We start from the raw sequence: 14,754 nt of genomic DNA on the forward strand, positions 1-14,754 counted from the left end.
GTGGTATGTGGTTGCTGGTGAGTATTTGCTTCAGGTTGGGGGGCTGTCTGTAGGCAAAGACTGGCCTGTCTCCCAAGATTTGTGAGAGTGTTGGGTCATCCTTCAGGATAGGTTGTAGATCCTTAATAATGCATTGGAGGGGTTTTAGTTGGGGGCTGAAGGTGACGGCTAGTGGCGTTCTGTTATTTTCTTTGTTAGGCCTGTCCTGTAGTAGGTGACTTCTGGGAACTCTTCTGGCTCTATCAATCTGTTTCTTCACTTCCGCAGGTGGGTATTGTAGTTGTAAGAATGCTTGATAGAGATCTTGTAGGTGTTTGTCTCTGTCTGAGGGGTTGGAGCAAATGCGGTTGTATCGCAGAGCTTGGCTGTAGACGATGGATCGTGTGGTGTGGTCAGGGTGAAAGCTGGAGGCATGTAGGTAGGAATAGCGGTCAGTAGGTTTCTGGTATAGGGTGGTGTTTATGTGACCATTGTTTATTAGCACTGTAGTGTTGTAAGGAGAGTGATCACTTTAGATAAGCTATTACCAGCCGGAGAGTGGGATGGGAAGAGGTATTGTTTCATGGTCTCTGTGTATATAAAGTCTTCTGCAGTTTCCACAGTATGCATCCGATGAAGTGAGCTGTAGCTCACGAAAGCTTATGCTCAAATAAATTGGTTAGTCTCTAAGGTGCCACAAGTACTCCTTTTCTTCATGCCTGGGTAGAAATTGGAGAGGAGGGGTCTTACACTTTTCTTGGACAGTCTCAAGACTTTTCACTACAGCATTTTGGTCTGTGGCATAGAAGTATCCATTCCCTGCATACACAGAAGTCAGCCTAGGATGAGAGTGGGGAATTATCACTGGTTCCCATTGGATACATCCAGCAGAGCCCTGTTCGATGTCAGCCGAGGGCTCCAGGCAGAACTGAATTCACTTAAGTAATTTGATTTCTGTCCCTTTATTGCCTATGACTGCCTCTGCAGTGAGTGCTGGTCCTGAGGGGGCAGGTCCCAGCACTGCAGTCAGCCAGGGGGTCGTCTGGATTCTGGCTTGCTGTGGTTTCAACACCTGGAGATGCTTTTCAAAGGGAGCTAGTCCAGCTGGTCTGATTCACCTCTGAAAATGGTCTCCAATCTGAAGGCTGGTCCTCACCTATCCTGTAGCCAACCCTGCCCTGATGTTTTGAAGAGAGGGCTCTGCAATGTCCTTTGCTAGCATGTGTTTGTATTACTGATGATTATCGATGGTGCTGGGCACTGGGGAGACATAGGGGCAGAACGGGTTGTATGAAGAGGAGGGCTTGCATAAAAATTGGTTGCTTTATTTTTTATCCAAAAAATGAGATTTTTGCATTTAAATTAGAAACAGGTTTATTTTTAAAAATAAAACTATTTAAATGTAAATGTGAAATTATGACCAATCTACATTAAGGCCTAAACTTACTGTAATCTATTAAAATAATTTAAATTGAATAAAAAAATATTAAGCAGTACATATTTGCTGTGAAGTTTGCTGTGAACTGGAAGTCACTGGTTAAGCACCTGGAACCAGAGTTTACTGAAGTGCTAAACCAGCTTTCAACAACAGTATCTTTTCTACGGGTGCAAAGAAAATATTTTTTTCAGTTTATTCAACTATTTCAGTTCAATAACTAGTTCAGTCAAAGTTCAAAAAACAGTTGGAGCTGAAAAAGCAGAAAAACTTGTTTTCCTCCTTCAATCTATTAATAAAAACCAGGTATGAGAGGGCTGAGATCTACTAATTCTAAAATCTTGAAGATCAGAAAAATCGGTTCAATTCCCTAACTACTACTTTTGTTTAATAAGTTAATTTTAAATGCAAAACATATTCTGAAAATCTTTTTTTTTATTTTATATCCAGCACATTTAAGGTAGTTTTTAATTAATAAAAACAAAATTAAAAAGCTGCTTTTGTGCATTTTTTACTGAATTTGAATTTCCATCCAAATTGTACCAAATCACAAGTAAAAAATTAATCATCATCTGGTTAATAAAAATTTAAAAAGTAAGAATCTGAATAAATGTTTAAGCTATATGACTGCTTAAATAAATGTGTATAGATATAGCATATCCTCCTGGTTAGCAAAAAGAAGCAACAGATTTCAGTGTACAGGCTGTATTTAGTTGCAAATCAACATATTTTAATGTTTACCAACAATGAGAATCAACATCTCTTTATGAAAGTAACTAAAGTACAAAAGCAAAGCAAGATTAAAATCAGTTATTTAAATCAAGGTTTCCTGCATGCTGATTTAAATCATGATTAAAATTGGTGATTTAAATCACTTTGGTTTAAATCAATCCACCCTGCTGGGTCTTTTATGTCCTGCATAACCTGTGGGTATCGATGCCGGGCCCCTCTAGGGGGAAACTGGGAGATTCTTGGGCCGCCCCTGTGCTTCAGAGAATGTCTTGTTCTGACACAGACATCCTGGTCAGCATCTTCCTGCATCCAGTGCCCTTGGAGACGGGGTATGCTGAGAATTTGCTGTCTCGAGATCAGTAGCGGGCAGGGCTCTTAAGGGCTTTCACTTTTAGGACAATCCAGCCACTTTGCCACCAGGAACGATTCTGATTCAGAGGTGTTGGCCTTTGCTGACTGCCCAGCATAGACCTGATTTGGCCAAACCTGTGATGCTGCTTATTGTAGGCTGAGCATGTGGTGCAGACTCAGAAATTCTGTGACCCATCAACCCCAGCACTTCCTTCCCTGCCACCCATAGCTAAATAACAGTGGAGCTAAGGCCATATGTACAGTTGGAAGAAGGAATTGACAGTCTAATAGGTCATACTGGCTGTAGAATGTCCGTGCCTAATCAGGTAAAGAATGTGAGCGAGGCCAAACAGCAAAAATTAAGATGTTTGTACACCAATGCGAGGAGCCTAGGTAACAAAGTGGAGGAACTAGAGCTACTGGTGCAGGAAGTGAAACCAGATATTATAGGGATAACAGAAACATGGTGGAATAGTAGTCATGACTGGACTACAGCTACGGAAGGGTATGTGCTGTTTAGGAAAGACAGAAATAAGGGTAAAGGTGGTGGAGTAGCATTGTATATCAATGATGAGGTAGAATGTAAAGAAATAAGAAGCGATGGAATGGATAAGACAGAGTCCGTCTGGGCAAAAATCACATTGGGGAAGAAAACTACTAGAGCCTCCCCTGTGATAGTACTTGGGGTGTGCTATAGACCACTGGGATCTAATTTGGATATGGTTAGAGCCCTCTTTAATGTTTTTAATGAAGTAAATGCTAATGGAAACTGCGTGATCATGGGAGACTTTAACTTCCCAGATATAGACTAGAGGACAAGTGCTAGTAATAATAATAGGGCTCAGATTTTCCTAGATGCGATAACTGATGGATTCCTTCATCAAGTAGTTGCTGAACCTACTAGAGGGGATGCCATTTTAGATTTGGTTTTGGTGAGTAGTGAGGACCTCATAGAAGAAATGGTTGTAGGGGACAACCTTGGTTCACGTGATCATGAGCTAATTCAGTTCAAACTGAACAGCAGGATAAACAAATATAAATCTGCAACTAGGGTTTTTGATTTCAAAAGGGCTGACTTTCAAAAATTAAGGAAATTAGTTAGGGAAGTGGATTGGACTGAAGAATTTATGGATCTAAAGGCAGAGGAGGCCTGGGATTACTTCAAGTCATAGCTGCAGAAGCTATCAGAAGCCTGAATCCCAAGAAAGGGGAAAAAATTCATAGGCAGGAGTTGTAGACCAAGCTGGATGAGCAAGCGTCTCAGAGAGGTGATTAAGAAAAAGCAGAAAGCATATAGGGAGTGGAAGATGGGAGGGATCAGCAAGGAAAGCTACCTTATTGAGGTCAGAACATGTAGGGATATGGTGAGAGAGGCTAAAAATCAAGTAGAGTTGGACCTTGCAAAGGGAATTAAAACCAATAGTAAAAGGTTCTATAGCCATATAAATAAGAAGAAAACAAAGAAAGAAGAAGTGGGACCGCTAAACACTGAGGATGGAGTGGAGGTTAAGGATAATCTAGGCATGGCCCAATATCTAAACAAATACTTTGCCTCAGTCTTTAATAAGGCTCATGAGGATCTTAGGAATAATGGTAGCATGACAAATGGGAATGAGGATATGGAGGTAGATATTACCATATCTGAGGTAGAAGCGAAACTCGAACAGCTTAATGGGACTAAATTGGGGGGCCCAGATAATCTTTATTCAAGAATATTAAAGGAATTGGCACATGAAATTGCAAGCCCATTAGCAAGAATTTTTAATGACTCTGTAAACTCAGGGGTTGTACCGTATGACTGGAGAATTGCTAACATAATTCCTATTTTTAAGAAAGGGAAAAAAAGTGATCCGGGTAACTACAGACCTGTTAGTTTGACATCTGTAGTATGCAAGGTCTTGGAAAAAATTTTGAAGGAGAAAGTAGTTAAGGACATTGAGGTCAATGGTAAATGGGACAAAATACAACATGGTTTTACAAAAGGTAGATTGTGCCAAACCAACCTGATCTCCTTCTTTGAGAAAGTAACAGATTTTTTAGACAAAGGAAACGGAGTGGATCTAATTTACCTAGATTTCAGTAAGGCGTTTGATACCATGCCACATGGGGAATCATTAGTTAAATTGGAAAAGATGGGGATCAATATGAAAATTGAAAGGTGGATAAGGAATTGGTTAAAAGGGAGACTACAGCGGGTCATCCTGAAAGGTGAACTGTCAGACTGGAGGGAGGTTATCAGTGGAGTTCCTCAGGGATCGGTTTTGGGACCAATCTTATTTAATCTTTTTATTACTGATCTCGGCACAAAAAGTGGGAGTGTGCTAATAAAGTTTGCGGATGATACAAAGCTGGGAGGTATTGCCAATTTAGAGAAGGACCGGGATATCATACAGGAGGATCTGGATGACCTTGTAAACTGGAGTAATAGTAATAGGATGAAATTTAATAGTGAGAAGTGTAAGGTTATGCATTTAGGGATTAATAACAAGAATTTTAGTTATAAGCTGGGGACGCATCAATTAGAAGTAACGGAGGAGGTGAAGGACCTTGGAGTATTGGTTGATCACAGGATGACTATGAGCCGCCAATGTGATATGGCCGTGAAAAAAGCTAATGCGGTCTTGGGATGCATCAGGCGAGGTATTTCCAGTAGAGATAAGGAGGTGTTAGTACCGTTATACGAGGCACTGGTGAGACCTCATCTGGAATACTGTGTGCAGTTCTTGTCTCCCATGTTTAAGAAGGATGAATTCAAACTGGAACAGGTACAGAGAAGGGCTACTAGGATGATCTGAGGAATGGAAAACCTGTCTTACGAAAGGAGACTCAAGGAGCTTGGCTTGTTTAGCCTAACGAAAAGAAGGTTGAGGGGAGATAGGATTGCTCTCTATAAATATATCAGAGGGATAAATACCGGAGAGGGAGAGGAATTATTTAAGCTCAGTACCAATGTGGACACAAGAACAAATGGATATAAACTGGCCATCGGGAAGTTTAGACTTGAAATTAGACAAAGGTTTCTAACCATCAGAGGAGTGAAGTTCTGGAATAAGTTTATGGAGGAGATGGTATGATGGGATAATATGATTTTGGCAATTAATTGATCTATAACTATTCATGGTAAATAGGCCCAATGGCTTGTGGTGGGATGTTAGATGGGGTGGGATCTGAGTTACTACAGAGAATTCTTTCCTCGGTATCTGGCTGGTGAATCTTGCCCACGTGCTCAGGGTTCAGCTGATCGCCATATTTGGGGTTGGGAAGGAATTTTCCTCCAGGGCAGATTGGAAGAGGCCCTGGAGGTTTTTCGCCTTCCTTTGTAGCATGGGGCACGGGTCACTTGCTGGAGGAGTCTCTGCACCTTGAAGTCTTTAAACCATGATTTGAGGACTTCAATGGCTCAGACATAGGTGACAGGTTTATTGCAGGAGTGGGTGGGCGAGATTGTGTGGCCTGCATTGTGCAGGAGGTCAGACTAGATGATCATAATGGTCCCTTCTGACCTTAATATCTGTGAGTCCATGAGACACAATTTTATTCAATGAGCTTTTATTGGCAGGACAGACTGTATAAGTGTTTTATTGGCACGACAGGCTGTGTAAGTGTTGGCAAAGTGTTTATATTTAAAAAAAAAAAGGCCTAGGTTGCTGAGGTCTTTGCCTGGCAGGTCTGCTCCCCTCAGGATGGGATCACTCCCAGTGTCTGGGGCTTGATCTCCCAGGGCCAGGCGTGTGTCATTCCTCAGCTGGTGGCAGGTGGCTCTCCTGTGTTGTTCTGTCTCCCATGGTCAGGTGCAGATTTTCCTTGTCCCTCTGCAATGAGACCTCTCTTATGATTCTGGGTTTTTGAGGAAATCTCTTCCTTGCACTCCCTCATATTTAGGATGTTGGATGAAAAGTGTCTGTGTCTCAGTCTCTCCTCTGTCCTGCTAACTGCACAGTTGCTTCTTTCTGGGTTCTGACCATGCCTTGTGGCTCCCAGTTTGCACCTGGTTCTCAATTTGATGGGAGTCTGCCTTTGTTTTACCCATGTCACTATGGCAAAATATTATCTGGTGTGACTTTTCTGGGCAGGGACCTGGCACAGTCCAGCTTATTGCTGTTCTTGATTTGTTCTTCCCAGTGACAGGTGTGTTGCTGTTTTAAGCATTGGTCGATCACACAAGCTGAAACAAAAGGCCGGTGCTTCCAGATGAAAAGCACAGAGAATTTGGTGTTTGTTTGAGGTATGGAGATCCCTGTGCGTGTGCTGCAAGAGAATTTGGAGTCCTGTCAGGCTGTTGCTGGTGGTTACCTGAATGGGGCAAGTTGACTGGCACAGAGGGAATTACCAAGGGAAAGTTGGTGTCAGGTTTTCTTGGCCTGCCTGTTGCAAATGGGAAGTGCTGTCTTTCCTGTGTGGCTTCTGTCTCTGTTCCCTTTCTGGTTCAGTCATTTGCATTGTCTCTTGATTTAGGAATACGAGACTGAATTAAATAGACTTGCAGGTCTCTGCTCCAGGTGATGAGAGTTCAGGGTCAAGACTCGTGGGTTCTGTTCCCAGCTCTGTCACTGCCTCGCACTGTGACCTTGGGCAAGTCACTTACACAGATACAGAATAGAGCTTATGATACAAGGGTTGTGAGGCTGCAGGATGTCTGTGAAGTGCTTTGGGATCTTCAGACCAAGTGCACATTGTTATTATAAAAAGAAAAGGAGTACCTGTGGCACCTTAGAGACTAACCAATTTATTTGAGCATAAGCTTTCGTGAGCTACAGCTGTAGCTCACGAAAGCTTATGCTCAAATAAATTGGTTAGTCTCTAAGGTGCCACAGGTACTCCTTTTCTTTTTGCAAATACAGACTAACACGGCTGCTACTCTGAAACTAATTGTTATTATAATAACCAATTTACTCCTATGAAATAATTCCGCAGGCAGATGTGGTCAGGAATCTTGTATCTGCGGAAGAGCTGATTTAATGGAAATAAATTGAGCTTTGGTCTGCCTGGAACTGATGAGCAGATTAACCTGCCAATCAATCTCTTCTGTTACAGTAACTGGCCATGAGACCATGGCTTTGCCCGTTAATTCAGCACTCACTGTGAGCCACTCGTGCCGGGAGTCTTCCAGAAAGCCAGACAATAAGTGCCCCTGATTGGGTTATTGCTCTGGCAGTATTATTACTGCTTCTCTGTCCTTCCCCTTCATGATTCTTTTCATTTATTAAAGGGGAAAAAACCCAGCCACTCTCAATCCTGGCTGGGATCTAACCGTGTCTGACAAATGCTGCAGGCCAGAGCAGTCTGGTTTCAGCTTGACATTTATGTGGCTTCAAACAAGAGCAATACTTTCTCCAGGAAGCCAGCCAGCTGCCTTCTGCCAGCTCAGACAAGTAGTTGGGCATTGGCCATCCAGGGGGCCCAGCTAGCTCTGCAAGCAGAAATTGGCGCCCCGCAGGTGAGTGCCGTCACCCCCCTGTGTAGAGACTGGGATGCTGTGGCACTACAAGGGGAAGGGATTAGCTCAAGGTCACACAGTAGGTGAGTGGCAGAGCCAGGAATAGAACCTAGGAGCTCTTGAGTCAGGCATCCTGATCTAACCACTTGACCATGTTGTCTCCACAGCTAGAATGACTCGAGTGGCTGTTATTGGCCCTGTAGAAGTCGGGTGGAGACAGGAAGGTTGGTCTGTCCATCATTTGGGTATCAGCAGGCAGTCGATGGCTTGTGTGTGTAGAGGGGACGCACCCTAGAAGCTTGTGACCTAGTTGGCTGTTTGTTTCCCTCTGCTGTGGTTGCTGCTGGGAGCGTTAGAGTTGGAAAGGTGCCCTGAGGTTGTGGCTTAATTAATTGGTGTTTGCAAAGTGTTTGGAGATGCTCTGAGGAAGGGTATAGCAGCACAGAGTGATGGTGCTGCTGCTGCTTTTGGAGGTGGCTCTGCCCTTGGAGGGAGCTGCCTCCAGACGTGGCTCACCCCAACCCCAGAAAAGTGTGTATGGGAAGGGGGAGCTGGTACTCAGGAGGTGCAGAGGCACTTGGCAGCTTTTGGCCAGCTCACATGTGCAGTGTTTGCTCAAAAAGAGGGAAGACGTCTAAACTCACCTGCTGATGCGGGTCTATCCTGGGGATGAGCTTAAAGGGTTAATTGAGTGTATTGCTTCTCAGAGCCTATGTAGCTGTGGGGAGCGCGGGTTCTATGAGATCAGCATTTGGGACCTTGAGATACTGTGCCATGGATAGTTCTTGCTTGGCGTACGGGGCCAGTTTAATGGGAGCCAGAAGCTTCAATCCACCTTGCAGTTTATTGAGCAAGGAGCTGATAACCACACACCTGTTTAGCAAAGGAATTGGCCATTTGCCACCTGCTGAGATCCCTAGGGTCCTGAGGCATGGGGGCCAACACAACTTCAGCTTCAGGGGTTTTGGTGGGGGGTGTTAGTTCAGATCCAAGCGGCAGGAACTGTGGGGGGAGCCACTTTGCATTTATCCCCCATGTCCTGAGGCAAGTGAGTGTCCTGGTCTGGTTTATGGCTGACACATGGTCCCTCCCCCAGCTCAGCCTGCTTGTCCCTGTTTAGAGATGTGTTGTATAGTTCAAACTCTAGACCCAGGGCAAACGTTATGGCAGGAGCTCGCTCCATGCTGGTTAGTTAAATTGTTTCTAAGGGACATTCAATCAAATAATTTAATTATCTTCCCCTTTCCCCCCTTATTGTCCCTGAAACTCTTTGAATCCCCAAGACAAGCCCCCAGAGGCCCCATCCCCAAATCCCACCCAGGGAGCAGCTGCCCCTCCCTCTGGTCTGCCTGATTTCTGATTTTGCAGGTCTTACATGTTCTTCCTTCCCCTGTCCCTGATTGCAGCTGGGGAAGGAAGGGGAGTGTTGACTCTGGGCCTCAGAGAAGCAGGGGATAGTGGCATTTTAGCTGGGAGAGTGAAATTGGAAGTGCTCTGCACCCTGGCTGCTGCTGTAGTGGGAGTGGGAGGCAGATGCTCAACCACATAAGAGGTCTAGAGTTGGCTCTCATTTGCTGCATCTCCCTCCCCTCCCTGCACTGCAGGTTCAGTTTTGTCTACAAGACTCCAGAGGAAAAGACAGGCAGCCCCAGGGACTGATTATTATGTGGACAGGGAAGACACAACAGCCAGTTCCATCTCTGTAGGAGGAGGTGAGGTATGTGCAGCTGCTCCCTGCCCACAGGCAGAGCCGGAAAGAGGATGCATTAGCATCACAGGGCTTTGCAGCCTGTGTGCTGGAAAGAGCTATCAAATGTCACTTGCCTGGGCAATAGGGCTAGTGGGACCCCCGGATAGTTACTGGAATATAATCCCCACGCACCTGAGCTCCAAGGAGATGATCAGCATGGAAGATCACAACGCTTCATAAGGGCAGGGCTTAACCTGAACCCCAGGGGGAGTAGGGCAGGGTGCGGGGGGGGACAATTCAGCACAGGGCCAGCCCTGTGTGCTTGAGTTTCACAAATGAAAAGCTCCAGTAGAGGGCCCAGGACCTGTTACTAAAGCAGCTGTTCTGTACAAAGTAGCTCCAGGCAGGAGATGAAAAAGACTCTTGTATCTGACTGAAGCTGCAGGAGGAATTTAAGGAAGTGGAATTTAGCTAGGTCAGTTGTTAATATTCCTTTTCTTCTGAGATGTGTCCTGGACTCCTAATGGCCCCAGGTAGTCAGGGCCTCTGCTTGGGTCACATCCAGAAGATGGCACCTGCACAGCCCCACGCTGAGGCACTAGCTTGGAGAAGAGCACTCACAGGAGCATGGACATTGCCAGGCTGGCTCAGACTGTATATCTTTCTAGTGCAGGGATTCTCAAACTGAGGGTCAGGACCCCTCAGGGGGATGTGAGGTTATTATGTGGGGGGTCGCTAGCTGTTAGCCTCCACCCCAAACCCCACTTTGCCTCCAGCATTTATAATGGTGTTAAATATATAAAAAAAGTGTTTTTAATTTATAAGGGGGGTCGCACTCAGAAGCTTGCTATGTGAAAGGGGTCACCAGTACAAAAGTTAGAGACTCACTGTTCTAGTGCTTCCTCTCCTCTCCCCTCCCAAAGAGGCCAGTCCCAGCTGCTGCAGTGCATGTATCCCTCTAATGGCTAAGTATGGAATAGCCTGGCTATAGGAAAATGTCTTCTGAAACCTAGTCCTCATGCTTAGAAACTGAAGGGTTACTAGCCCTTATCCTGTCTAATGGAGCTGTGGGTGTTCCCCTTTGCATTGCTGGCACCACTTCCTACAGTGCCTAGCATTCCAGCCAGCATGCATATGCAGCACACACCTGCAGCGTGGCTCCGGCCTCCACCAGAATGCAAAGTGCTAGTTCCGAGCAATTAGAACTTCCAAGGGGTATCCTGTAATGTGGGGAGTGAGGAGAGGAGGAGGAGGAGGATTGGGAGGTGGAAATCTCGTGTGTGGGCACCTCCTACTGGCAGCTTCCTGCTGGAATGTTTCCTGTGGGAGAGGACAGTGATTTGACACTGGCTCCTGTCCCTTCCCTGTGGTGAGGTTGGCTGTGGTAGCAGTAAATAGTGGTTCCCTATCAATGGCTCCATGTCTAGTTGGCAGCCGGTATCAAGCGGAGTGCCCCAAGGGTTGGTCCTGGGGCCGGTTTTGTTCAATATCTTCATTAATGATCTGGAGGATGGCGTGGACTGAACCTTCGGCAAGTTTGCAGATGACCCTAAACTGGGAGGAGAGGTAGATATGCTGGAGGGTAGGGATAGGATACAGAGGGACCTAGACAAATTAGAGGATTGGCCAAAAGAAATCTGATGAGGTTCAACAAAGACAAGTGCAGAATCCTGCACTTAGGACAGAAGAATCCCATGCACCTCTACAGACTAGGGACCGAATGGCTAGGCAGCAGTTCTGCAGAAAAGGACCTAGGGGTTACAGTGGACGAGAAGCTGGATATGAGTCAACAGTGTGCCCTTGTTGCCAAGAAGGCTAACGGCATTTTGGGCTCTATAAGTAGGAGCACTGCCAGCAGATCGAGGGACGTGATTGTTCCCCTCTATTTGACATTGGTGAGGCCTCATCTGGAGTACTGTGTCCAGTTTTGGGCTCCACACTAGAAGAAGGATGTGGAAAAATTGGAACGCGTCCTGCGGAGGGCAACAAAAATGATCACGGGGCTGGAGCAAATGACTTATGAGGAGAGGCTGAGGGAACTGGGATTGTTTAGTCTGCAGAAGAGAAGAATGAGGCGGGATTTGATAGCTGCTTTCAACTACCCAAAAGGGGGTTCCAAAGAGGGTGGCTCTAGACTGTTCTCCGTGGTAGCAGATGACAGAACGAGGAGCAATGGTGTCAAGTTGCAGTGGGGGAGGTTTAGGTTGGATATTAGGAAACACTATTTCACTAGAAGGGTGGTGAAGCACTGGAATGGGTTACCTAGGGAGGTGATGGAATCTCCTTCCTTCGAGGTTTTTAAGGTCAGGCTTGACAAAGCCCTGGCTGGGATGATTTAGTTGGCGACTGGTTCTGCTTTGAGCAGGGGGTTGGACTAGATGACCTCCTGAGGTCCCTTCCAACCCTGATATTCTATGATTCTGTTATATAGAGGAGAGGTAAGTAGGTCCACAGACCGAGGCCAGACCGATCCACCAGGCTTGGTGGCCATTGGTTCCTCCATCGCCAGCCTTTTGGAGAGCAGGCCCTGCGCTGTCGTCTTTCCCCTGGAGTCTCCAGAACTGACTTGCAGCTGGGGTTTTGTGGGACAGTGCTTGGGCCATCCTACCTTAGAAACGGGCCGTTTGCCTCATGTGGAGCAGGAGCTGAATGTTTGCTCCCTGGCACATGTTGGTTCTGGCCTGTGTCTGCCCACATTGCCTGGTTGAGTGGAGGGGTTTGGCATGGGTTGGGCTGTGAGGTTAATGGTGCTGTCTCCTTGGCTAACGTGTGCTCCTGTCTCTCCCTCTGGCAGAATCGGAGAGTCTAGTGAATGGCAACCACCAGCTGTCTCTGAATGATGTCCATAAGGGGCAGGGAGTGAGGACCCGGCCCAGCCACAGCTCCCTGGTCAGCTCCATCGAGAAGGACCTGCAAGACATCATGGACTCTTTGGTGATGGAGGACTCGAGCTCTTCCAGAAAAAAGCTCTCTGCCAATGTCCAGTCCCCCGTGTCCTCAGTGGTGAATGGTGGCGGGCACTACTTCTTGTCCCCACCCTTGAGCCCTGGGGCCATGTCTGTGGGCTCCAGCTATGACAACGCATCACCACCCTTCTCCCCGCTTTCATCCCCAGCCAGCAGTGGCAGCTACACTAGTCACTCTCCCAGTAGCCAGGAGCATGGACCGCCCATCCCCCCAGTGGTGCCAGTGAGATCGTCCAGCTACAACCATGCAATGCAGCCCCCACAGCAGCGGCCACTTCCACCTCCATGTGGGGGCTCCAGCCTGGACTTGAGGAACAGCACCATGGACACAAGTGAGACACAACTTGCAGAGAGTCCCAAGATGCAGAGGAGGGCAGTGCATGGCATTCCCCTGAGCCCCACGCCTGGCCAGAGAGCCCTGCACCCTGAAGGCCCTGGGCTTTCAGCCTTTTCCAGTACCCGGAGAGCTGTTGAGAGCGCACAGCTGGGCCATCCTAACCAGCACATGCCCCCGGTGTCTGTAAGCCTGAGTGACTATGTAACAGGGAGCCCCCAGGCTCAGCCTATCAGCAGCCCCCGGCTGGCACCCAAATTTCAGTCACCATCTGCTCAGAGGTTGAAAATGGTAGCTCTTCAAGAGCGCCCACCCAGCCCCTTTAGGGAGGGCAGGGAGCCCCCTGGCATTGACAGGCACCTGGCCTCCAGCCCCTCCCGGCAGGTGTTGGCAAGAGTCTTCCAGCCCCTGGAGACTGCGGGTTTCATCCACATCAATCAGGACAGCCGCTCTCTGCAGCCCCCTGAGAGTCCCAGAATGAGCAGAAGGAGCGTGGAGAGCATGAGGGACTTGCCTCCCCTCAGCCCTTCCCTGTCTCGCCGGGCAGCACCGCTGCCCTCTGCCTTGTCTCCCCAAGCAAGGACCCCCCAAGAAAGTCCCTCTCAACAGACCAAGCTGGCCAAGGAGGTTCCTGAGAGCCCTCGCATCCGGCGCAAGGCAGTCAGGCCCCTGGAGAGGCATGAAGACTTCTCCTCCTCCTCCTCCTTGACGGGAAAGAATTTGAGAACCAGGAGCCCCTCACCCATCTTCCAGGCAGAACTTGCTTCCCAGCATAAGCCCAGCTTCGGCATCACCCTCAGTCCTGCATACAGCCTGGGGTCGCTGGTCATGCCTTCGCCCCATCAGAGCCCCCGGGCACAGAGGAAGCTGTCAGGAGATCTGCGGCTGCCTGTGAGTACGAGGGAGCGCAAAAACAGCATCACTGAGATCAGTGACAATGAGGATGACCTGCTAGAGTATCACCGACGCCAGCGCGAGGAGCGGCTGCGTGAGCAGGAGATGGAACGCCTGGTGAGAGGCATGGCATGCCATGGGGACAGGATGGGACGGGGCCTGGTGAGGGGTAGGGCATGGCACGGAAATGGGGCCTGGTAAGGAGTTGGAGATGGGGCATAGCTGGGGAAGCGCTACAGATAGACGCGGAGTTCTAGGGCAAGGGGGAGCACTGGATATTGAGGGAGAAGTGAGGTCTTCTTTAGTCCACGCTCCTTGATACTGTTGCCCATTCTGAGGAGCACAGGTAACGCCACAACTGGATGTTTAGGAATATCCGGTTTATCCAAGACCCTTCCAGCAGCTGGGAAGAGGCTCTTGATGTTGCTGGAACTGGTTACTGTGATGCTGGCTAGGTTGCTTTGACTTAGACTAAGGTTGATCAGGTCTCAGGGCATCAGTTGGTCATTGAGAGGGTCAGAAAGGAGCCGCCATCCCACGTGGTACTGTTGGCCAGCTGCATGCTGGGCTGTTTTGCCTCCCCTCTGTGCACCATGGGAGGCAGGACACCAAACTACCTGGGTACATGGCCTGAGCTGTGCTGGTCAATCCATTCCCTGTGGGATTTGATTTCTGGGTCCTTTCTGCCCTGCCCACTTCAGATTCACATGCTGTATACAACTGGCTGCATCCTCCCACAGCTGGGGCAGCAGTGGTAGGAGCTGCCCCACTCATTAGTCTGCTGAGCAGCTGGGTGAGACTCTGCATGTGACCCTTGCCTGCTTCCCTCAGCACAGCATCCTCAGCTGAGGAGTTAATGTGCTGCATCTCTGACCTTCATTCCTCACAGCTGTAAGCTCAGATGCTATCATCTGCTGACTGTATCCTGGGCCCCTC

The 14,754-nt window shown here is 47.8% G+C and overlaps 1 protein-coding gene across 30 annotated transcripts in view; it reads left to right on the forward strand.

Annotated features, from left to right (window-relative positions):
- PHLDB1 (pleckstrin homology like domain family B member 1) overlaps nucleotides 1-14,754 on the forward strand; it is a 128,101-nt gene that overhangs the window by 65,260 nt on the left and 48,087 nt on the right. For all 30 annotated transcript variants that reach the window (XM_043533942.1, XM_043533961.1, XM_043533963.1 and 27 more), the window contains one exon: nucleotides 12,419-13,935. In XM_043533942.1, the coding sequence (XP_043389877.1) occupies nucleotides 12,419-13,935 (1,517 nt within the window). The remainder of the gene's footprint in view (nucleotides 1-12,418; nucleotides 13,936-14,754) is intronic.

The sequence above is a fragment of the Chelonia mydas genome, chromosome 22 (assembly GCF_015237465.2).
Source record: "Chelonia mydas isolate rCheMyd1 chromosome 22, rCheMyd1.pri.v2, whole genome shotgun sequence".
Taxonomy (NCBI): domain Eukaryota; kingdom Metazoa; phylum Chordata; order Testudines; family Cheloniidae; genus Chelonia; species Chelonia mydas.